Source organism: Lethenteron reissneri, chromosome 59 (assembly GCF_015708825.2).
Source record: "Lethenteron reissneri isolate LAM-NWPU_2019-01 chromosome 59, ASM1570882v1, whole genome shotgun sequence".
NCBI lineage: Eukaryota > Metazoa > Chordata > Hyperoartia > Petromyzontiformes > Petromyzontidae > Lethenteron > Lethenteron reissneri.
In genome coordinates, this window is record NC_083837.1 from 2,287,155 (window position 1) to 2,311,666 (window position 24,512).

The window sequence follows — 24,512 nt, forward strand, 5'->3', positions numbered from 1 at the left end:
AGACTCAACACTGCCCATAGACTCAACACTGCCCATAGACTCAACACCACACCATAGACTCAACACTGCCCATAGACTCAACACTGTCCATAGACTCAACACTACCCATAGACTCAACACTGCCCATAGACTCAACACTGCCCATAGACTCAACACTGGCCATAGACTCAACACTGCCCATAGACTCAACACTGCCCATAGACTCAACACTGCCCATAGACTCAACACTGCACCATAGACTCAGCACTGCCCATAGACTCAACACCACACCACAGACTCAACACCACACCACAGACTCAACACTGCCCATCGACTCAACACCACACCACAGACTCAACACCACACCACAGACTCAACACCACACCACAGACTCAACACTGCCCATCGACTCAACACCACACCACAGACTCAACACCACACCACAGACTCAACACCACCCCTGTACATGAAGCAGTCCTCCTCCTTCACCTCCTTCCTGTCCCCCTCTCAAAGCCTCACCTCCTGCCCACCATCGCCCATTCCCTTCCTCTTTCCCTCCCCTCGCCCCCTCCACTCCTTCCCATCCCTCCCCCGCTGCCCTTCTGCGTGACCCGGCCACTAATTCCTGTGCCCTTGCACAGGGCTTGAACCCAGCGCCTTAGCGGTACCGGTTCAGTGTCTCCGACACAACCATTGTGAACCCCTTGAGAGACAGAGACACACACGCAAAGCCCCAGGACTTGAACCCAGCAACTTTCCCCGCGCTGCCACATAAATCATTCTGCTTGTGTCCACCGCCGTTCACAACTGCCGCTGCCTTCCAGCCGTCTCGATTGTACCTTCTCCTTGCAGCCGATTGGCTGGCTGGTTATCACGCCGCCCGTCATCTCCTCCGATTGGCCGCAAGCCACGAAGGTTCTCTTGCAGTCGTTGAGCCACTGAGACGGGGTGAGCGGGGGGAGTGGGAGGGGGTGGGCGGCAAAGAAGCAACAGTGGGCGTGTGAGAAACCAACGTAGTTCACGTTGCACAGGTGGAGGAAGAGGGGCATCATCGGTGCGTGGCCGATGTTGAGATGTGTCGCTGACTTCTGGGTCGGGCCGACACGGGTGGGTGTGCGCGTGTGTATGTTGAGCTTTTTTGCGCCGTGCGTAGCTGCTTTTTCAGTTTTCAGTTTCATTTATTTCAGTCTCATTTATTTGGTATGGCCCTGTGAGCCATTCGGCTCTTGAATCGGATGCAAAAAAAAAACATGAACAAGAAAACATCTTAAAGTGACTATGCGCAAACAGAAAATCCAGGAAAAAACAGCAAAATCTTCCAGAAAAAGCGCCGTACACCAACGCTGTGTGCAAAAATCCTAGTGAGATGCAAGTCAAACAACAACAACAAACAAGACAACTTAGATTAAGGCCATTAGTCTAACTCCGTAGTACAACAAACAAACATGGCCACACCAAAAAACTTTTCGAAATCACCAAAATAAAGCCATTAAAGCAATGTCACAGTGATCATAGGAACTGTGACCGAAATTTTTCACAATAAATGGGGAGACAAAGGCGGCCGGGCGTGGTGCTGGCCACCCGCCCCCTCGTGTGCTGGCTAACTACACTTGCAGCAGTAGCAGCAGCAACTGCTGTCCCTCCGACCGTGGAAAACCTGGCAGGACCCTCACAAAAGAAGTCTTGGGACTCCGGTGAGACTCTCTCGGGTGAACGAGCGGAATCACAACAACAACCACCACCAGAATCATGAAGAGGCCACGTCAAATGATCTCGCCAAATCTGTGTTATGAGACCCGCTAATGCCATCAGGTATACACCCCCACAACCCCATTATCAATTACCCCTCGTCTCGATGTGAGTCGAGGAGGAGGAGGGAGGGGGGGGTGAGGAGGGAGGGTGAGGAGGGGGGGGGTGAGGAGGGAGGGTGAGGAGGGGGGTGAGGAGGGGGGTGAGGAGGGGGGTGAGGAGGGAGGGTCAGGAGGGGGGGTGAGGAGGAGGGGGGTGAGGAGGAGGGATGAGGGGGGGGGATGAGGGGGGGGTGAGGAGGGAGCGATGAAGAGGGGGGGGTGAGGAGGTAGACGTCTAAATGTTACCGCTGTCACTCCCCCAGCTTGACGGTTTGTCTACAAACACCGCGGCTGCACCACGTGGCACAACCTGTGACAGCCGCGGCTGAGCGCGTGACGTGCCACCACCGGTTATTACCATGAAACTCTCAGGGTCTAGCCGGGAGAGTGACACACACACACACAGAGACGGGGGGGGGGCGAGTGAATAAACCCCCTGGCACCCCAACCACCCAACCCCTCCCACGAAAAATAAAAACAGGGACGGCTGTGACAAGGTTGCATCGCGAGAGACGCAGGAGGGCTCGTTTCAGATTCGCGAAATGCCAGCGGTCAACCCGTGGCACCTGCTGGGTCCTGCAATCTCTCATTCACTTGATACAGCTGTCGTGGCTGTGACGGTTCCACCTGAAGACGGAAGCTTGTGTTGCCTCCGAAACGTCGTGATTTTTATTTTATTTTACTTTTATTAATTTTAATGTTTTACCTACGTGACTTGAGCGGAAAAAACCTAAGGATATGCCAGCGGTGACACATTGTGTGTTTGTTTGTTGGCGCTAGCGGTCCGTCAGAAGCCACAGTGCTAGCTCGCTCGGCCCACACATTCATGATTCTTGTCAGCCACTCACTCATTCATTAATTCATTCGTCAAGCCTATCGTCAATCTGTCTGCTCTCTCTCCCCCCCACCACGCTTTGCTGATCTGGTGCCGGGCGCCGAATGTTTGGCGGTGGCACCGATGTAATTTATTTATCCATAATCAAGGTGTTTTGTGGTTAGATCGCGTTATTCTTTATAAATGTGTCGTAACCCTCCACACCACCCGACACGGCCAATCAGCAAAAAAAGTGTCACGTTGACAAAAGACAAATTAAATTTCGATTTAAAGCTTTCGTGACTGCAGGGATTCATATTCTTGGTTCTTTCGGTAAAGTCACGTAGAAGGGAAATAATAAAATAATAAAAATATAAAACAATAAAAATTCTCACGACGTTTCGATTGCAACACAAGCAATCATCATCAGGTGTGAAATCCACGGCAAGAAAATGTATTTTTGATATGAATATTATTTTATTATTTCCCTTCTACGTGACTTTACCGAAAGAACCAAGAATATAAAAGACAAAATAGTTCACTGCTTTGTCCGATGATACTGGATGCAATTACCAGCGAAACGTGGTACTCAAAAACTGTAAATGTTGTGGTTTCACTCTTCAACACACCGGTGGGCTAAAGCAGTGACACTTTTTTGTATTCTTAGGTTTTCTTCGGTAAAGTCACGTAGGTAAAACATCAAAATTAATAAAAATAAATAAAATTAAAAAAAATCACGACGTTTCGGAGGCAACACAAGTCTCCGTCATCAGGTGGGACCGTCACAGCCGGATTAGCTGCATCAAGTGAGACTTGTGTTGCCTCCGAAACGTCGTGATTTTTGTTTTATTTTATTTATTTTTATTAATTTTGATGTTTTACCTACGTGACTTTACCTAAAAAACCTAAGAATATGAATCCTTGCAGTCACGAAAGCTTCAAATCTAGAATGAACTATTTTGTCTTTTGTCAACGTGACACTTTTTTACTGATTGGCCGTGTCGGGTGGTGGAGGGTTACGACACATTTATAAATAACGCGATTTAACCCAAACACTTTCATCATGAATAATATTGGTCGCGAAAGCCTTACAACGTGTTAAATGTATTTATCCGTCTGCTCGAGAAAGATTCAAGACCATTCTATTTTTAGGAGTTTCTACACTGGGACACGTTTGGCCAATTCCTCTTTGAGGTCAGGTACGAGTCACAAGAACACAGAGCGTCCTAGCTCTTCGGATTTCTCCAGGATAAATAAACCCGATATTCGGATACGGCCTGCTGAGTTAGGCCCCGGAACGATCTCGTCACGCAGAGCGGCCAGATCGGGGTGCCGGGATGTTAACTACCTCGCCTGGTCTACAGGAGGTCGTGGGTTCGATCCCGACCCTGACGACGCCTGTTGTGTATTTGGGGTTTGCGTGTCTCTCTCTCTCTCCGTGGTGAGATGTTAACTCCCTCGCCTGGTCTACAGGAGGTCGTGGGTTCGATCCCGACCCTCACGACGCCTGTTGTGCACCACCTGTGCCCACTACTGTGCCAGGCTAGGTGCAGGAGGTCACGGGGCAGACCCAGCAGGTGCCACGGGTCGACTGAGATGACGACTGGCAGATGCACCACCTGTGCCCCCTATTGTGCCAACTCGCTGCGTTTGAGCCGCCCGGCGCTCCGCTCGTTGTTGCGAGCGTCGCTGCTCCACCCTCCGTTATTGCTGGAGGGCGACTGCCTCCAACTTGCCCAGCATCAGCGTCCTTCACGAGCCTCCTCCTCCCCCACCACCACCAGACACGCATTGTCATGCACATCCATCCTGTCTATCGCATCTTAAAACCAATAAAGTAATATTATTGGCGCTCGGGAAATCTCTTCCGTTTAGCCAAATGAAATATCTCCCGAGATAAAACCCCAGAAATATTGTCAGGAAATAAATCTCGGCGTAGGAATTGGTAATCATCACCACCATCACCCACGCTCTATCCACTGCTGGATGCAGATCAATGTGACGATGTCTCCACCCTGCGTGTGGTCTCGAATCCACGTGTTGTTTCCCCATCCTGTCTCACAGCGTAATTTGAGGCGTGCATCTCTTTTGCATGCTTCTTTGCACGTTCAACACATATATAAGGAATATATTACTGATAGGAACCTCCTGGTTACACCAGCCCACAGGGGATTATTGTGTCCGTCCGTCGTGCAGGGAGGGGCTGGGTGGGGAGGGAGGGGCTGGGTGGGGAGGGGAGGGTGGGGAGGGGCTGGGTGGGGAGGGTGGGGAGGGGTGGGGAGGGGAGGGTGGGGCTGGGTGGAGAGGGGAGGGTGGGGAGGGTTGCTGGGTGGGGAGGGTGGGGAGGGGCTGGGTGGGGAGTGTGGGGCTGGGTGGGGGTTGGGAGGGGTGGGGCTGGGTGGGGAGGGGCTGGTCACCCCGTGGTGCCCTTATAAAACTCAACGTTTAACCTACTCACGCCGGCTTGTGCCCGCCCTCACAGTCGGGCATATTTGCGGAATACACCACGCCGCCGTTGACCCTGCAGGTCATTGACCGAGCAACCCAACGTTCCTACCAGCTCCCTCCGCAGGAATGTGTTTCAAGGCTTAAAAAAATATATATCTAGTTTATATGTGTGCATGCTATTCGAAACATTGAAATGAAACGGAGCGTCTGGACTATTGCAATAAATGTAAGCTATTGCATCATGCAGGGCTGTCATCAATCAAATTAAAGCAGCGGTCCAAAACCTTTTTGGCGCCAGGATCCCGTTTCGTGGAAGACAATCATTTTTTCACGGACGACGTTTGTTTGTCTACTCATTGTGGCTACTAGGGGTTAGCAGCTTGTGGGTTTACCAACACCGTGACTGAGACAAGCGCGGGTAAGAGGCACGGACGGAAGTGGTCAATAATAAATCAACGGGGCGGGGGGCCACGCACGGACCAGAGGTCACAAACGGGTTTTGATTCCTTACCCGTACCCGGCCGCACCAGGGTCGCAAACGGCGACCCGTACCTGGCCGTACCCGTACCCTACCCGTACCCGGCCGGGTACCCGATTGCGACCTCTGGGATGAAGCCATGTTGCAGGCGCGGGTGGGTTGATTCTAGGAACTTGAATTGTGAGAAGAGACAAGACGTTGGGAAATGAGTGACAAACGGTTACTCACCAGTGACTCACGGCCTACCCGTACCCGTACCCGGCCGCACCAGGGTCGCAAACGGGTACCCGTACTCGGCCGGGTACGGGTAGCCGGGTATCGGGTAGGGTACGGGTATTGGGTACCCGGTTGTGAACTCTGCGGTCCGGGGGTTATGGACCCCTGAATTAAAGAGTTATTCAAATATTCCACTGGCAAAAAAAACTCGCTTGAGATGGAGAGAATCTTACTGTGATGGCTAAGGGCAAAATAAACTACGAAACTAAAACTATTTATATTTTTCGATTTAAAGCTTCTTTCGTGACTGCAGGGATTCATCTTCTTGGTTCTTTCGGTAAAGTCACGTAGAAGGGAAGTAATCAAACAATAAAAATAAAACATAATAAAATTCAATTCTCACGACGTTTCGGCCACAACGCAAGCAGCTGTCCTCAGGTGAAGAACAGGTCTGTCGGAAAGACAGCGTCTGAATGAATCACCACCAGGCTTGGCAGCGTATATTTAAGCTGGGTTGGAGGAGGAAGAGCGCCTTGACAAAATAATTTGCATATCAAGAGTAATTTAGCATATTTATGGGAAATGTAGATATTTTACGAGGAAAGGCCACTCAGCTACAATGTAGCTATTTTTCAGTGACCTGACTTTCACAAACGATACCTCAACGAAGAGGCTTATCAGCACATGGAAATTTATTGGTCGGTCAAAATATTCTTAAGCTCGTGTTTCTAAATGTGGAGGGAAAGCCGGAGGACGCGGAGAAAAATCCACGCGACCACGGGGAGAGAGACACTCAAACACAAATATACAGCAGCATGCGTCAGGGTCGGGATCGAACCCACGACCTCCTGTACACCAGGTGAGGTAGTTAACATCTCACCACGTAGAGAGAGAAACACGCAAACTCGAAAAATACAGCAGCAGGCGTCAGGGTCGGGATCGAACCCACGACCTCCTGTACACCAGGCGAGGTAGTTAACATCTCACTACGGAGAGAGAGAGACACGCAAACTCGAAAAATACAGCAGCAGGCGTCAGGGTTGGGATCGAACCCACGACCTCCTGTAGACCAGGTGAGGTAGTTAACATCTCACCACGTAGAGAGAGAGACACGCAAACTCGAAAAACACAGCAGGCGTCAGGGTCGGGATCGAACCCACGACCTCCTGTATACCAGGCGAGGTCGTTAACATCTCTTAGCCACCACGGCGTACAACACAATCGTCATGAAGAGTCACCCGTGAACTTTCCGGCCTTATCTACGCGCTGTGAAGAAGGGTCGTTGCCCGAAACGTCGCCTATTATACACTTATTTTTACGGCCACAAAGACAACGATCCCCCGTATAGCCTGCACAGATTGTTGGGGCAAGAGGCAGTCGCGGTTGTGAGTGTAGAATGAGCCAATGAGCAGCAGGCACGGGGCCGTGCCTGCTGCTCAATCAGCTTCTTTATTTCTTTCGGTAAAGTCACGTAGAATGGAAATAATAAAATAATAAAAATATAATAATTCTCACGACGTTTCGGCCACAACAGACTTGTTCTCCACCTGAGGACGGCTGCTTGCGTTGTGGCCGAAACGTCGTGAGAATTGTATTGTATTATGTTTTATTTTTATTATTTTATTACTTCCCTTCTACGTCACTTTACCGAAAGAACCAAGAAGATGAATCCCTGCAGTCACGAAAGAAGCTTTAAATCGAAATTCAGCCAATCAGCATCAGGCACGACGCAGCCAATGAGTCGCGGTTGTGAGCGTAGGCCGAGCCAACGAGGGATGAGAGCCTTCATACTCTTAGTTCTTTCGGTAAAGTCACCACGTAGGTAAAAAATGAAATTAAAAATTAACAAAAATAAAACATTTCGATTTAAAGCTTTCGTGACTGCAGGGATTCATCTTCTTGGTTCTTTCGGTAAAGTCACGTAGAAGGGAAGTAATACAATAATAAAGAACCAAGAAGGGAAGAGGACGGCTGCTTGTGTTGTGGCCGAAACGTCGTGAGAATTATTTTATTATGTTTAATTTTTATTATTTTATTTTTATTAAATAAAACAATAAAAATCACGACGTTTCGGATGCAACACAAGTCTCCGTCATCAGGTGGGACCGTCACAGCCAGATTAGCTGCATCAAGACCTGGTAGAGGGCTAGCAGGGTGCTGTGTGCGCAGGGGGTCACCTGCTGTGTGGCGTCGCGCCTGCTCCCGTACGTGTCCAGGTGTTCCTGCAGCTCCAGGACCCCGAATTTCATCTTCTCCAGGAGGCCGCAGGAAACCAGCTGGCGGCAGAGCGAGAGGGGAGGGGCGGATGAGCGACCGGGGTTTGTCCACACTTCCGTGGAAGGGGGGGGGGGGCGGCGGGGTGAGGGGGAGATCCGGGAATTCGGGAAATGATTGGCGAGATGTTAACTACCTCGCCTGGTATGCAGGAGGTCGTGGGTTCGATCCCGACCCTGACGCCTGCTGCTGTATATTAGGAGTTTGCGTGTCTCTCTCTCTCTCCGTGGCGCCGTGGCGAGATTTTAACTACCTCTCCTGGTGTGCAGGAGGTCGTGGGTTCTATCCCTACCCTGACGACGCCTGCTGCTGTGTATTTGGAGTTTGCGTGTCTCTCGCTCTCCCCGTGGTGAGATATTTACTACCTCGCCTGGTCTACAGGAGGTCGTGGGTTCAATCCCGACCCTGATGCCTGCTGCTGTATATTTGGAGTTTGCGGTGTCTCTTTCTCGCTCTGCCTACGATGAAATGTTTACTACCTTGCCTGGTATACAGGAGGTCAGGGGTTTGATCCTGACGCCTGCTGTATATTTGTAGTTTGCGTGTCTCTCTCTCTGCGTGGTGAGATGTTAACTACCTCGCCTGGTCTACAGGAGGTCGTGAGTTCGATCCCTACCCTGACAATGCCTGCTGCTGTATATTTGGAGTTTGCGTCTCTCTCACTCTCCCCGTGGTGAGATGTTAACTACCTCGCCTGGTATGCAGGAGGTCGTGGGTTCAATCCTGACCCTGACCCTGACGCCTGCTGTATATTTGGAGTTTGTGGTGTCAATTTCTCACTCTGCCCACGATGAGATGTTTACTACCTTGCCTGGTATACAGGAGGTCAGGGGTTGCATCCTGACGCCTGCTGTATATTTGGAGTTTGCATGTTTCTCTCCCCGTGGGGAGATGTAAACGACTTTGCCTGGTCTACAGGAGGTCGTGAGTTCGAGCCCACGCACGCATGTTGAATTTATTTTGCACCGTGGGCAGTCAACCGTGCTAATCGAAGGTGCGGGGGAAGGTTAACAAACTAAACACAATTACTCCGAGCGCACGTTCTCCCCGTGGTCGCGTGGATTTTTCTCCGAATCAACATCTCGCGTTTACAGCATTTGGCCGCAATTTCCACGTGATGGCCAGGTGGCTTCTGAAAGAGAGCTACGCAGCTCAGTGTGCCTTACCTGGTTAAAATAATAATCGTTTAAGTTTAGTTTATTTATCAGGCTGAGCCTTTAGCGCTGAATGCAAACCGAGGCTGGGAAGGGTGAGGAGGTGGAAGAGGAAGATGGTCATGAAGAGGATGGTGAGGAGGTGGTCAGGAAGAGGATGGTGATGATGATGATGAGGAAGAGTGAGGCACTGAGCGGGAATAGAAGGAGGGAGGAGTGAGGAGGAGGAAGAGGGGGAGGGAGGAGGAGGGGGAGGAAGAGGGAGCAGGAGGAGGGGGGAGGGAGGAGGAAGAAGGGGAGGAGGAAGAGGGAGGAGGAGGGGGAGGGAGGGAGGAGGGGAGGAGGAGGGGGGAGGGAGGAGGAGGGGGAAGGAGGGAGGAGGAGAGAGGAGGGGGGAGGGAGGAGGAGGGGGAGGGAGGAGGAGGGAGGAGGAGGGGGGAGGGAGGGAGGAGGAGGGGGGAGGGAGGAGGAGGAGGGAGGAGGAGGAGGGAGGAGGAGGGAGGAGGAGGGGAGGGAGGAGGAGGGAGGAGGAGGGGGGAGGGAGGGAGGAGCAGGGGGGAGGAGGGGGGAGGGAGGGAGGAGGGGGGAGGGAGGAGGAGAGGGGAGGAGGGGGGAGGAAGAGGGAGGAGGAGGGAGGAGGAGGAGAAGGAGGGAGGAGGGAGAGGCAAGAGTGAGGACACTGACAGAATGATGGGGAAGACAACGACGACGATGAGGAGGACGAGTGATGGGACGGAGGAGTGTGGCGGTGAGGGTGAGGGCGAGGGTGAGGGTGGTGGCGAGGGTGAGTGTGGCGGTGAGGGTGGTGGTGAGGGTGGCGGTGAGGGTGAGTGTGGCGGTGAGGGTGGTGGTGAGGGTGGCGGTGAGGGTGAGTGTGGCGGTGAGGGTGAGGGTGGCGGTGAGGGTGAGTGTGGTGGTGAGGGTGAGGGTGGCGGTGAGTGTGGCGGTGAGGGCGAGTGTGGCGGTGAGGGTGGCGGTGAGTGTGGCGGTGAGGGTGGCGGTGAGGGTGGCGGTGGTGAGTGTGGCGGTGAGGGTGGCGGTGGCGGTGAGGGTGTCGGTGAGGGCGATTGTGGCGGTGGTGAGTGTGGCGGTGAGGGTGGCGGTGGCGGTGAGGGTGAGGGTGGCGGTGAGGGCGAGTGTGGCGGTGGTGAGTGTGGCGGTGAGGGTGAGTGTGGCGGTAAGGGTGAGGGTGGCGGTGAGGGTGAGTGTGGCGGTGAGGGTGAGTGTGGCGGTGAGGGTGAGGGCGGCGGTGAGGGTGAGTGTGGCGGTGAGGGTGAGTGTGGCGGTGAGGGTGAGTGTGGCGGTGAGGGCGAGGGTGAGTGTGGCGGTGAGGGTGAGTGTGGCGGTGAGGGTGAGGGTGGCGGTGAGGGTGAGTGTGGCGGTGAGGGCGAGGGTGAGTGTGGCGGTGAGGGTGAGGGTGGCGGTGAGGGTGAGGGTGAGTGTGGCGGTGAGGGTGAGTGTGGCGGTGAGGGTGAGGGTGGCGGTGGTGAGGGTGAGTGTGGCGGTGAGGGTGAGGGTGGCGGTGAGGGTGAGTGTGGCGGTGAGGGTGAGTGTGGCGGTGAGGATGAGGGTGAGTGTGGCGGTGAAGGTGAGGGTGGCGGTGAGGGTGAGGGTGGCGGTGAGGGTGAGGGTGACGGTGAGGGTGGCGGTGAGGGTGAGTGTGGCGGTGAGGGTGAGGGTGAGTGTGGCGGTGAGGGTGAGGGTGGCGGTGAGGGTGAGGGTGGCGGCGAGGGTGAGTGTGGCGGTGAGGGTGGCGGTGAGGGTGGCGGTGAGGGTGAGTGTGGCGGTGAGGGTGGCGGTTGAGGGGGCGGTGAGGGTGAGTGTGGCGGTGAGGGTGGCGGTGAGGGTGAGTGTGGCGGTGAGGGTGGCGGTGAGGGTGAGTGTGGTGGTGAGGGTGAGTGTGGCGGTGAGGGTGAGTGTGGCAGCGAGGGTGAGTGTGGCGGCGAGGGTGAGTGTGGCAGCGAGGGTGAGTGTGGCGGTGAGGGTGAGTGTGGTGGTGAGGGTGGCGGTGAGGGTGAGTGTGGCGGTGAGGGTGAGTGTGGCGGAGAGGGTGAGTGTGGCGGTGAGGGTGAGGGTGAGTGTGGCTGTGAGGGTGGCGGTGAGGGTGAGGGTGGCGGTGAGGGTGAGTGTGGCGGTGAGGGTGAGTGTGGCGGTGAGGGTGAGTGTGGCTGTGAGGGTGGCGGTGAGGGTGAGTGTGGTGGTGAGAGTGAGTGTGGCGGTGAGGGTGAGTGTGGCGGTGAGGGTGAGTGTGGCGGTGAGGGTGGCGGTGAGGGTGAGTGTGGCGGTGAGGGTGAGTGTGGCTGTGAGGGTGGCGGTGAGGGTGAGGGTGGCGGTGAGGGTGAGTGTGGCGGTGAGGGTGAGTGTGGCGGTGAGGGTGAGTGTGGCGGTGAGGATGAGGGTGGCGGTGAGGGTGAGTGTGGCGGTGAGGGTGAGGGTGGCGGTGAGGGTGAGGGTGAGTGTGGCGGTGAGGGTGAGTGTGGCGGTGAGGGTGAGTGTGGCGGTGAGGGTGAGTGTGGCGGTGAGGGTGAGGGTGGCGGTGAGGGTGAGTGTGGCGGTGAGGGTGAGGGTGGCGGTGAGGGTGAGGGTGGCGGTGAGGGCGAGGGTGAGTGTGGCGGTGAGGGTGAGGGTGGCGGTGAGGGTGAGTGTGGCGGTGAGGGTGAGGGTGGCGGTGAGGGTGAGGGTGGCGGTGAGGGCGAGGGTGAGTGTGGCGGTGAGGGTGAGTGTGGCGGTGAGGGTGAGTGTGGCGGTGGTGAGGGTGGCGGTGAGGGTGAGTGTGGCGGTGAGGGTGAGTGTGGGGGTGAGTGTGGCGGTGAGGGTGAGTGTGGGGGTGAGGGTGGCGGTGAGGGTGAGTGTGGCAGTGAGTGTGGCGGTGAGGGTGAGTGTGGCGGTGAGGGTGAGTGCGGCGGTGAGGGTGAGTGTGGCGTTGAGGGTGAGTGCGGCGCACCGTGTCGGCGTCGATGAACACGGTGGGGCACTCGGAGGAGGAGAGCAGCACACATGCGGAGCTCGTGAATCTGGGGCCCATGCCGTGCAGGCTGTCGCCCAGGTAGCTGCTGGCGTCGTGCGTCAACGAGCAAAATCCCCGTCGGACGTTCTGCGGGCAGAGGGGAGGATGTGGCAAACGGCGATGGCCGAGTTGCGACGTCGATCCGTGCGACGATTGCGACGATTGCGACGATTGCGACGATTGCGACGATTGCGAGGGCGACGATTGCGAGGGCGACGATTGCGAGGATTGCGAGGGCGACGATTGCGACGATTGCGATTGCGACGATTGCGAGGGCGACAATTGCGACGATTGCGAGGGCGACAATTGCGACGATTGCGAGGGCGACGATTGCGACGATTGAGAGGGTGACGATTGCGAGGGTGAAGATTGCGACGATTGCGAGGGTGACGATTGCGACACTTGCGAGGGCAACGATTGCGAGGGTGACGATTGCGAGGGTGACGATTGCGACGATTGCGAGGGTGAGGATTGCAAGGATTGCAATGGCGAAAATTGCGAGGGCGACAATTGCGGTGATTGCGACGATTGCGAGGGCGACGATTGCGAGGGTGACGATTGCGACGATTGCGACGATTGCGAGGGTGACGATTGCGACGGTGACGATTGCGACAAAAATTGTAATCGCTAAGAGTTGTGTTTCTGAGAGGACCGCCCCCCCCCCCTCCTTTAAACTAAACTACCAAACAATTGTGTTTGTATTACCAGGTAAGGTCCACTGAGCAGCACAGCTCTTCTGTCCGCTCGACGAGGTGACTCATCGTCGCGTGGAAACTTACAGCGGACAAACACTTTAAACGAACGTCGATTCTAAATGTGGAGAAAACTCCACGGCGACCACGGGGAGAGAGACACGCAAACTCCAAATATACAGGGTCGGGGTCAAACCCACGACCTCCTGTATACCAAGTAAGGTAGTTAACAACATCTCACAACCGTGTTGCACCTTTACACCGAGGCATCTCTGCATTTCACGCTTGAAAAGGGGCACCCCCAGTAGCAGCTGCCCCTGTGCGCTAGTCAGCCAGGAGGGTGGCGATGTTTGCTTGTGTGTGGCCTAGCGTAGATGCCACCTCCAGTGGAAGAAGACAATTATATTCAGGAGCCTACATTCATCACGACATCTACCATAGTCGTCGTCGTCATCATCACTGAACTTTGCCGAGTGATTATACGAATCCCTAGATTTGAAGCTTTCGTGACTGCAAGGATTCATATTCTTAGGTTTTTTCGGTAAAGTCACGTAGGTAAAAAATAAAAATGAATAAAAGTAAAATAAAAATAAAATAAAAATCACGACGTTTCGGAGGCAACACAAGCTTCCGTCTTCAGGTGGAACCGTCACAGCACGGATTGATGTATTGCTGTGACGGTTCCACCTGAAGACGGAAGCTTGTGTTGCCTCCGAAACGTCGTGATTTTTATTTTATTTTTTATTTTACTTTGATCAATTTTAATTTTTTACCTACGTGACTTTACCGAAAAAAAAACCTAAGAACATTATACGAATCGTTTCATCGGCGAGGATCCTATTCGACTCGACGACGAGGCAGAGTGAGGGGGGGGGGGGGGGGGGGCGAGATCACCGCACCCGGAAGAGTCCGCAGAACAGCTGGAAGGTGTGGACGGCGCATGTGCCGTCCTGGTCGGACAGCACGCCGGCTGCGTGAAGGCGCCAAGCCTCTTCGGCGCTACCGCCGCTGGGCGGTGGCTGGAACGCGGCCAGGATCGCCGAGAAAAATGGCGACGGCGGTGGCGTCGCGGGTCGGGCCTCCCGCAGGCTTTCCTCCTCCTCCTCCTCATCCCGCCGCTGCTGCTGCTGATCCGCGTCGTCGGCGGTGACGGTGACGCCGACGCCGGTGACGCCGATGATGCCGCCGTCACTGACGCTGTCCGCTGCTGCCGGGGCGAGAAGGAGGTGACGCGGACGGCGGCGGTGACTGCAGGGATTCATCTTATTGGTTCTTTCGGTAAAGCCACGTAGAAGGGAAGTAATAAAATAATAAAGAACCAAGAAGGTGACGGTGGTGTTTCACCGGATGAGAACTCAAAAAACTGGGATGCAGTCCCATTTGCAAGAGTGACCTGAAGTGGTGACGGTGGTGGTGGCGGTCATAGCCGTGACGCAGCGGAAGTGACGGTGGTGACGATGCCATTGGTGGTGACAGTGTGGTGAGGGTTAGGTGGTGATGAGTGGTGGGGATGGTGGTGGTGATGATGATGATGATGGTAATGGTGGTGTTGACGATGACGATATGGCTTTGGGTGAGTGGTGGGGATGGTGGTGATGATGATGGTAATGGTGGTGGTGACGATGACGATATGGCTTTGGGTGAGTGGTGGGGATGGTGGTGGTGGTGATGATGATGGTAATGGTGGTGGTGACGATGACGGTGTGGTTTTGGGTGAGTGGTGGGGATGGTGGTGATGATGATGATGGTAATGGTGGTGGTGACGATGAGGATATGGCTTTGGGTGAGTGGTGGGGATGGTGGTGGTGATGATGATGATGATGGTAATGGTGGTGGTGACGATGACGGTGTGGTTTTGGGTGAGTGGTGGGGATGGTGGTGGTGATGATGATGGTAATGGTGGTGGTGACGATGACGGTGTGGTTTTGGGTGAGTGGTGAGGATGGTGGTGGTGATGATGATGGTAATGGTGGTGGTGACGATGACGATATGGCTTTGGGTGAGTGGTGGAGATGGTGGTGGTGATGATGATGGTAATGGTGGTGGTGACGATGTGGCTTTGGGTGAGTGGTGGGGATGGTGGTGGTGATGATGATGATGATGGTGGTGGTGACGATGACGATATGGCTTTGGGTGAGTGGTAGGGATGGTGGTGATGATGATGATGGTAATGGTGGTGGTGACGATGACGATGTGGCTTTGGGTGAGTGGTGGGGATGGTGGTGGTGATGACGGTGATGACCTACTGAGCTACGTAGCCCTTTGTCAGAAGCGACCTGCCCACAATTCATCGCTCGAAATTTAAAGCGGTAGCCAAATACACGTGACGTTGTTTCTAAATGTGGAGGGAAAAAAACGGAGGACCCGCAAAGAAATCCACGCAACTACGGGGAGAGAAAGAGAGACACGCAAACTCCAAATATACAGCAGCAGGCGTCAGGGTCGGGATAGAACCCACGACCTCCTGTACACCAGGCGAGGTAGTTAACATCTCACCACGGAGAGAGAGAGAGACACGCAAACTCCAAATATACAGCAGCAGGCATTAGGGTCGGGATCGAACCCACGACCTCCTGTATACCAGGCGAGGTAGCCAACATCTCCTAGCCACCGTGATGATGAGAGAGAGACGCAAACTCCAAATATACAGCAGCAGGCGTCAGCGTCGGGTTCGAACCCACGACCTCCTGCATACCAGGCGAGGTAGTCAACATCTCCTAGCCACCGCAGCGCCCCCGTATACCGGTGACGTCACCGGTACACCGACCGGCGCGCGCTTCGCCCTCCCACTGTCACCGCTGACAGAACCCAGAATCCCTCACGTCCCCCCAAACAACAAACCTGGACATGGCCGCGTCGTGCGCGTCGTCTTTCTCTTCAGTGTCGGTGAGCACCGCGATGGCGCTGTCGGCGCTCTCCGCCCCTCCACCTCCTCCAGCGTCGTCGTCGGCAGCGATGACGACGACGCCGCCGATGCCGACGATGACGGTGGCTGAAGGCGGCGCCGTGTCCCCGTCGTCCTCGCTCGCCAGCGACTCCACTCCGCGCTCGCCGGGCTCGGCGGACGACAAAGTCTCGGCGGCTCCGGCGTCCTCCTGGCGGAACAAACACGACGGGCGGGCGGCCGGCGGTGGCGTCGGCATCGTCACAAAGCATCGCGGCGGCGGTTTGGTAATGAACGCTGTGAGGAGGAGGGGAGCAGTGGTGAGGAGGGGGGGGCATTGTGGTGAGGAGGAGGCGGTAGTGGTGAGGAGGGGGGGGGGCAGTGGTGAGGAGGAGAGGGCAGTGGTGAAGGGGGAGGGGGGGGCAGTGGTGAGGAGGGGGGGGCATTGTGGTGAGGAGGAGGCGGTAGTGGTGAGGAGGAGGAGGGGGCAGTGGTGAGGAGGAGGAGGGGGCAGTGGTGAGGAGGAGAGGGCAGTGGTGAGGAGGGGAGGGGGGGGCAGTGGTGAGGAGGAGGGGGGGGGCGGCAGTGGTGAAGGAGGGCCATTGTGGTTACGATGCGGAGTGAGGGGCGGGCGGTCTGGTGGGGGGTGGTGGTGGTGGCGAGCGGTTGGTAGTGGCGGGGGGGTGGAGAGGAGTGGGTGGGTGGCGGTGGTGGTAGTGGTGATGGGTGGGTGGCGGTGGTGGTGGTGGCGGCGGTGGTGGGCGGTTGGTAGTGGTGGTGGTGGCGGTGGTGGTGGGTGCGCGGCGGAGGTGGTGGTGATAGCGGGCGGTTGGTAGTGGCGGGGGGTGTAGACGAGTGGGTGGGCGGTGGTGGTGGCGGTAGTGGTGGTGGTGGCGGGCGGTTGGTAGTGGCGGCGATGGTGGCGGCGGCGGCGGCGGTGGTGTTGACGGGGCGGGGCGCGCTGGCGTCACCTCTGAAGCGAGCTGCTCTGCGTCGTCTGCGGTGGACACCTCCGCGCTGGGCGTGCCGGTGGTGCCGGTGGCGGGGGTCCCCGTGCCGTTGTGGACCCCCGAGCTGCCCTCCGAGGCCGGGGCGGCCATCGAGTCCACGTGATTGGCCAGCGACTCCTCCGTTGGCGAGTAGGTGGTGAGCTGCCGCGAGATTACAATATCGCAACTTTAGATTTGAAGCTTTCGTGACTGCAAGGATTCATCTTCTTGGTTTTTTCGGTAAAGTCACATAGAAGGGAAATAATAAACTAATAAAAGTAAAACATAATAAAATACAATTCTCACGACGTTTCGGCCACAACGCAAGCAGCCGTCCTCAGGTGAAGAACAGGTCTGTCGGAAAGACAGCGTCTGAATGAATGAAAAATATTAAATAAATGGTTTCATTCAGACGCTGTCTTTCTGACAGACCTGTTCTTCACCTGAGGACGGCTGCTTGCGTTGTGGCCGAAACGTCGTGAGAATATTTGATAATGTTTTATTTTTATTATTTTATTATTTCCCTTTGTGAGAATTGTATTTTATGTTTTATTATTATTCTTTTATTATTTCCCTTTGTGAGAATTGCATTATTTTACGATGTTTTATTTTTATTATTTTATTCTTTCCCTTCTACGTCACTTCACCGAAAGAACCAAGAAGACCAGCACCTGGTCGTCATCAAGATAATTTTCCGCACAGTTAAAAAAATTTCCTCTTCGCAGACGCCTAACGCCTCTGGATTAGGACGTCACCTCTTCATCGCTGGACTCATCAGTCTCCTCCGCGTTGAGCTGTTTCACGCTGCCACCGCCGCCCGTGCCCATGAGCTGACACTCGTGCAGCGAGGGCAACTCCACTTTGTCGATGCTGTCCAGCGAGCGGCGCCGCACGCCCCAGTTGAAGTTGTCCACGCTCTCGCCCTGAGGAGCGGTCGGGGCGTGGGGGGGTAGGGGGGGTGGCGACGATGATGACGCACGCGCAAGCGAGCAGAGAGAGATGAGCAAAAAATAAAAAAAAATTCTGAAAATTTGACGAGGCTTGAGTAATTGCTTTTTAAATCCTTTATATTAAGTTCGCTTGCTTGCTTACGACCGTGCAAATCTTTCGGTCGTTTTTTAACCCACTTCCCATGATCCAATCGAGCTGACATTTTCCACACAGACTCGTTGTGCGTGACAATTAATGTTCGTGAAATTTTTTTCCAAAATTTTACACTTTTTAGGACAAAAATATAATATTTAATTACCAATTGCTTAATGGTGCAATGCAATCATTTGACCCATAGGTGGCAGCCATCTCAAGCCAGAGGACGAGAGGACTCTAGCCGCCACGCATATAAAGGATTTATAGTGAAAAACTTTGTTTTGACGGGTTATACTTGTTTACCCTTCTATCTGGCAACAAAACTGACACCTTTTTTTACAAGGAGTCATGTTTGCATAGACCACAATACCTGCAGTCATAATGCAAACAAAAAACATAACTCTGACAATGTATGCACTGTCCTTGAAGTTGATTGGTCCACACCCGAGACAGCTTTCCTTAGAGCCGAGTCTCACATGGTGTTGGACCAGATGACGCCAAAAGGCGCACAACTCAAAGACAATGCACCATCAGAGTAGGAGAGCTCGGGGATAGCATTTACACCATTGGTACCTCATTTGCCAGTAAAAAAGTATGATAATTGTTTTTTTTACCCTTCTATCTGGCAACAAAACTGACACCTTTTTTACAAGGAGTCATGTTTGCATAGACCACAATACCTGCAGTCGTAATGCAAACAAAAAACACAACTCTGATAATGTATGCGCACTGTCCTTGAAGTTGATTGGTCCACACCCGAGACAGCTTTCCTTAGAGCCTAGTCTCACATGGGTTGGACCAGATGACGCCAAAATGCATACATTATCAGAGTTGTGTTTTTTGTTTGCATTATGACTGCAGGTATTGTGATCTATGCAAACATGACTCCTTGTAAAAAAGGTGTCAGTTTTGTTGCCAGATAGAAGGGTAAAAATTTTTTTTTTTTATATTTTTTAGTGGCAAATGAGGTTAAATCGTGACTGTGACCCCGGATTTGAACCCAGGATCTCGGCGGTTTCAGGTTCTGAGTCTCTTGACCTCTGAGCCACCCGGTCGCATCAGAATAATTAAACTTCCCCCCTCCATGTAGCCTGTAACAGACTGTTGGGGCAAGTGCTGTTAGCGAGCACCTATGAAGGCCGGCACGGCACACGAGGGGGTGGGTGGCCAGCACCACGCCCGGCCGCCTTTGTCTCCCCAGTGGCGATGTTTACAAACCACACCAGGTACTCATTTGAGGCCGAGTCGACCTAGGGAAGGCCCAGGACCAAGTTAAATATTTCACCACTGTAATTGACAGTGGGCGGGAATCGAACTCGGGTCGCCGGGTTTGTAGCACAGCGTGCTAACCACTGCGCCACCGCTCCCCTCATGCACACACACACATCGGTATGCATAAGCACGCACACACAGATATACACAGGTACGCGCGAAAACACAAACAGATACGCACACACGCACAGACACGCACACACAGACACGCACACACAGACACGCACACGCAGGCACGCACACACAGGCACGCACACAGGCACGCACACACGCACAGACATGCACACACACACAGGTACGCACACACAGGCACGCACACACACATGCACATTCACGTGTCCAAGTACTAAGCGATGAGCACGTGCATGTTTGGGAGACATCACACTGCATTACAAGCATGTGTGTGTGTCTTTGTTTTGGTGTGTGTGCATATTTGTCTTGGTTTCTGTGTGTCTTTGTATGTGTGTCTGCGCGTATGCGTCTGCGCGTCTGCGTGTGTGTGCGTGTGTGTATTTGTCTTGGTGTCTGTGTGGTTTTGCATGTGTGTCTGCGCGTGTTTGTCTACGTGTGTGTGTCTGCGTGTGTGTGTGTATTTGTATTGGTGTCTGTGTGGTTTTGTATGTGTGTCTGCGCATATGTGTCTGCGTGTGTGTGTCTGTGTGTGTGTGCGCGTATGTGTCTGTGTGTGTGTCTGTGTCTGCCTGTGCGTGTGTGAGCGCACAGGCTACCCTTACCAGGAGCTCCTGCGAGGCAAGAGAGCAAAGGAAAGACACAATTCATCAAGCCATTCGGAAAACCAGGACCACTGGGTAAATAACCATCATTCGAATTTTGTACGTCTGCTACTAAATTATTGTTCATTGTTCTCATAGCGCAGGCCAAGCATCATGAAGCATCACGAAGGAGCAACGCGACCCTGTGTTTCACAGACACGGGCTGCGATAGCTTCCCACAATAGGGGGGGTCGATGTTGCCGCTGCTGTGTGGTCTAGCCTAGGGGCGCCCCCGGTGGCAGCTGTCCCTGTGTGTCAGTCTGCCAAGAGGGTGGCGATGTTGTTGCTGCTGCGTCTAGCCTAGGGGCGCCCCCGGTGGCAGCTGTCCCTGTGTGTCAGTCTGCCAGGAGGGTGGCGATGTTGCCGCTGCTGCGTTGTCTAGCCTAGGGGCGCCCCCGGTGGCAGCTGTCCCTGTGTGTCAGTCTGCCAGGAGGGTGGCGATGTTGTTGCTGCTGTGTTGTCTAGCCTAGGGGCGCCCTCGGTGGCAGCTGTCCCTGTGTGTCAGTCTGCCAGGAGGGTGGCGATGTTGTTGCTGCTGTGTTGATCTAGCCTCAGGGGGCACGCCCGCTGGCAGCATTGACAAACAGTGACAACCTTGTTAAATGGACGGCCCACGGTTAAAACGACGATGGCATTAAAACAACGACCGCGGTAACGGTCGGCAAGCAGTAGCTACACTTCAAGGGGCGGAACGCGACCGGGAAAACCCCACGTTCACCGTGGAGATGGAACGACGAATCCAGCTCGCGGGGAGAGGTTTTTAAATCCTTTATATTAAGTTCACTTGCTTGCTTGCTTGCTTAGGACCGTGCAAATCTTTCGGTCGTTTTTTAACCCACTTCCCGTGATCCAACCAAAATGTTACACTTTTTAGGACAAAAAATTATATTTAATTACCAATTGCTTAATGGTGCCATGCAATCATCTGACCCATAGGTGGCAGCATTCTCAAGCCAGAGGACGAGAGGACTCTAGCCGCCACGCATATAAAGGATTTATAGTGAAAAACTTTGTTTTTTTACGGGTTATACTTGTTTTCTCTCCTTCCTTTCCTTCCCGGCCAACTCTCACCTCCGCTTCCTCCAGCTCAACGTCGAGAAAGTCGAAGTCCTTGAAGACGCCGAAATGTTGCTCGCTGAAGGTCTCGTCGAGGTCGGGGTCGCACATGGGCTCCTCGGCGGGCGCCACGAGGCTGGCCTGGTGCTCCGCCATCTCCAGGTCGCCGCTCGACGAGAAGATCACCTGCAGAGGAGACGCCGTCACACCAGATCGCCAAGGTGGGTGGGTGGGTGGATGAGTGGGTGGGTGGGTGAGTGAGTGGGTGGGTGAGTGGGTGGGTGGGTTAGTGGGTGGGTGGGTGATTGGGTGGGTGAGTGGGTGAGTGGGTGGGTGGGTTAGTGGGTGGGGGGGTGAGTGGGTGGGTGAGTGGGTTAGTGGGTTAGTGGGTGGGTGGGTGATTGGGTGGGTGAGTGGGTGGGTGGGTGGGTTAGTGGGTGGGTGGGTGAGTGGGTTAGTGGGTGGGTGGGTGGGTGGGTGAGTGGGTGGGTGAGTGGGTGGGTGGGTGGGGGAGTGGGTGATTGGGTGGGTGAGTGGGGGGGTGGGTGAGTGGGTGGGTGAGTCGGTGAGTGGGTGGGTGGGTTAGTGGGTGTGTGGGTGAGTGGATGAGTGGGTGAGTGGGTGGGTGAGTGGGTGGGTGGGTGAGTTAGTGGGTGGGTGAGTCGGTGAGTTGGTGAGTGGGTGGGTGAGTGGGTGGGTGGGTTAGTGGGTGGGTGAGTCGGTGAGTTGGTTATTGGGTGGGTTAGTGGGTGAGTGGGTGGGTGGGTGTGTGGGTGTGTGGGTGGGTTAGTGGGTGAGTGGGTGGGTGGGTGAGTTGGTGGATGGGTGGGTGGGTGAGTGAGTGGGTGGGTGAGTGAGTGGGTGGGTGGTGGATTGGGTGGGTGGGTGGGGGATTTGGTGGGTGGGTGATTGGGTGGGTGAGTGAGTGGGTGGGTGAGTGGATTGCTGCGTGGGTGAGCGGATGCATGTGTAATGTCCGTGGGTGAGTGGGTGGGTGGGTGAGCGGATAAGTCGGTGGGTGAATGGGTGGGTAAGTGGGTGAGTGAGTGTCACGTGGCATCTTACCGAAGGGTTCTTGGTCAATCCCACCTCCTGCCCACACAGCGACAACACGTTGCTCAGCTTCTCTCTTGTCCGCCTCTGCGAAAGAGCGACCGCACCGTTTCCGGAATCCCGTCAGAGGTGGGGGAGGCCACGGCGAGATTCCGTGCGCGTGGCAATGAGGGCAAAACCGGCAGGCCGCCCCGGTAAATACTTTTTAAATCCTTTATATTAAGTTCGCTTGCTTGCTTGCTTAGGACCGTGCAAATATTTCGGTCGTTTTTTAACCCACTTCCCGTGATCCAATCGAGCTGACATTTTGCACACAGACTCGTTGTGCGAGACAATTAATGTTCGTGAAAACTTTTTGTTCGAAAATTTTACACTTTTTAGGACAGAAATATTATATTTAATTACCAATTGCTTAAGGCTGCCATGCAATCATCTGACCCATAGGTGACAGCCATCTCAAGCCAGAGGACGAGAGGACTCTAGCCGCCATGCATATAAAGGATTTAGAGTGAAAAACTTAGTTTTTTTACGGGTTATACTTGTTTATTCAATTTTTTTTACACGGGCGGTGACACGGGCCGGATGTTCGCGGTTCGAATCCGGCGATGTGCATCGGCGGGGTGGAATGCAGGGGGGGGGGGGTGATGGGGGGGGGGGGGGTAGGGGTGTCACCTGAGAGAGCTGGGGTCGTTTCCAGCTGACGTGGACGAGGGCGGTGGAGTTGGACCCCGACGAGGTGGAGGAGGTGCTCCTTGTCACGGCGATGCCGCACTTGCCCTTGTTCTCCGCGCCGGGGCGCGCCTGCTGGTCCGTCGACTTGCGGCCAATCACCGGCGTCTGTCGGCGCCAGCGTGCGAGGGTTAACGTTACGAGCGAGGGTCATCACGGCGATACTCCGGCGCGCTCTCGTACACCGTGGGCGAGTTGGAGAGCGACCCTCACTAGCCCCAACTCGCCCGCCCGCTCGCTCGCTCGCCCCTCACCAGAGGTCGCAACTGGGTACCCGATACCCGTACCCTACCCGATACTCGGCTACCCGTACCTGGCCGGGTACAGGTACCCGTTTGCGACCTTGGTGTGGCCGGGTACGGGTACGGGTAGGCCGTGAGTCACTGGTGAGTCACCGTTTGTCACTCATTTCCCAACGTCTTGTCTCTTCGTCTTGGTTCTTTCGGTAAAGTCACGTAGAAGGAAAATAATAGAATAATAAAAATAAAACATAATAAAATAATATAATAATATTCTCACAATTCAAGTTCCTAGAATCAACCCACCCGCGCCTGCAACATGGCTTCATCCCAGAGGTTGCAATCGGGTACCCGATACCCGTACCCTACCCGATACCCGTACCCTACCCGATACCCGTACCCTACCCGATACCCGTACCCTACCCGATAACCGTACCCTACCCGATACCCGTACCCTACCCGATACCCGTACCCTACCCGATACCCGTACCCTACCCGATACCCGTACCCTACCCGATACCCGTACCCTACCCGATACCCGTACCCTACCCGATACCCGTACCCTACCCGATACCCGTACCCTACCCGATACCCGGCCGGGTACGGGTACGGGTACGGCTGGGTACGGGTACCCGTTTGCGACCCTGGTGCGGCCGGGTACGGGTACGGGTAAGGAATCAAAACCCGTGTGCGACCTCTGCCCCTCACCCGCGCTCACCCGCGCTCACCCGCGCTCACCCGCGCTCACCCGCGCTCACCCGCGCTCACCCGCAGCACCGCTCACCTCCGAGATGTCAAAGTTGAACTCCAGCGTTTTGCCCGGCAGCTCCTTAGAAGTGGAGCCCCACAGCTTGTTGTGAGCGCCCGTCTCCGGCGGGAGCGCCGGTAACGGCATCGCTCCCCCCGCCAGCTCGGCGGGGAGGGGCGGCCCCCCCCGTGCCGACATCGGCGCCGCCATCGCCGCCATCGCCGCCATCGCCTCCAGCGGAGTGGCCAGGCTGGCGGAGCGCGACACCACCAGCTTCAGGATGTTGAGTGCCTCACGCCAATGGGGGCTCTGCCGTGGGGGGGGGGGGGGGTGGGGGGGGGTGGGGGGGGGTGAGGGGTGGGGGAGGAGTGGTCCGAGTATGAGTGGTAGGAGTGATGGGAGGGAAGAAACCGGGTCAGAATTAGAAGCACAAGTGAGACGTTGAGTGAGGGACAGAGGGATGACGATGATGATGAGTGAGACATTGAGTGAGAGGAGGAGTGGGACATTGAGCGAGATACGGAGGAGGATGAGTGAGACGTTCAGGAGGTAGGGTGAAATATAATTACAAAGCGATGGGAAACTCACATCGCGATAATCGTCTTATCGTGAAAAACTGACCTCCCACCGTATCGCACCGCCAATATTGACACTGCGGCAGACAGGACCCTTCGCGCAATTAAAGCGGAACCGCGGTTGCTTGGAGATGTTGACTACCTCGCCTGGTCTACAAGAGGTCATGTGGGTTCGACCCCGACCCTGACGCCTGCT

At 54.9% G+C, this 24,512-nt stretch overlaps 1 protein-coding gene across 1 annotated transcript in view; it reads right to left on the minus strand.

The window, feature by feature from the left end:
* Positions 1-24,512, minus strand: part of LOC133357725 (protein furry homolog) — a 73,840-nt gene that overhangs the window by 19,906 nt on the left and 29,422 nt on the right. The window contains exons 11-21 of the mRNA XM_061575820.1: positions 23,778-24,050; positions 22,698-22,862; positions 22,038-22,112; positions 20,988-21,158; positions 17,541-17,708; positions 16,768-16,947; positions 15,716-16,007; positions 13,812-14,119; positions 12,158-12,307; positions 7,963-8,061; positions 819-917 (exon numbers count right to left, since the gene is read on the minus strand). Coding sequence (XP_061431804.1) covers positions 819-917; positions 7,963-8,061; positions 12,158-12,307; positions 13,812-14,119; positions 15,716-16,007; positions 16,768-16,947; positions 17,541-17,708; positions 20,988-21,158; positions 22,038-22,112; positions 22,698-22,862; positions 23,778-24,050 — 1,980 coding nt within the window. The remainder of the gene's footprint in view (positions 1-818; positions 918-7,962; positions 8,062-12,157; positions 12,308-13,811; positions 14,120-15,715; positions 16,008-16,767; positions 16,948-17,540; positions 17,709-20,987; positions 21,159-22,037; positions 22,113-22,697; positions 22,863-23,777; positions 24,051-24,512) is intronic.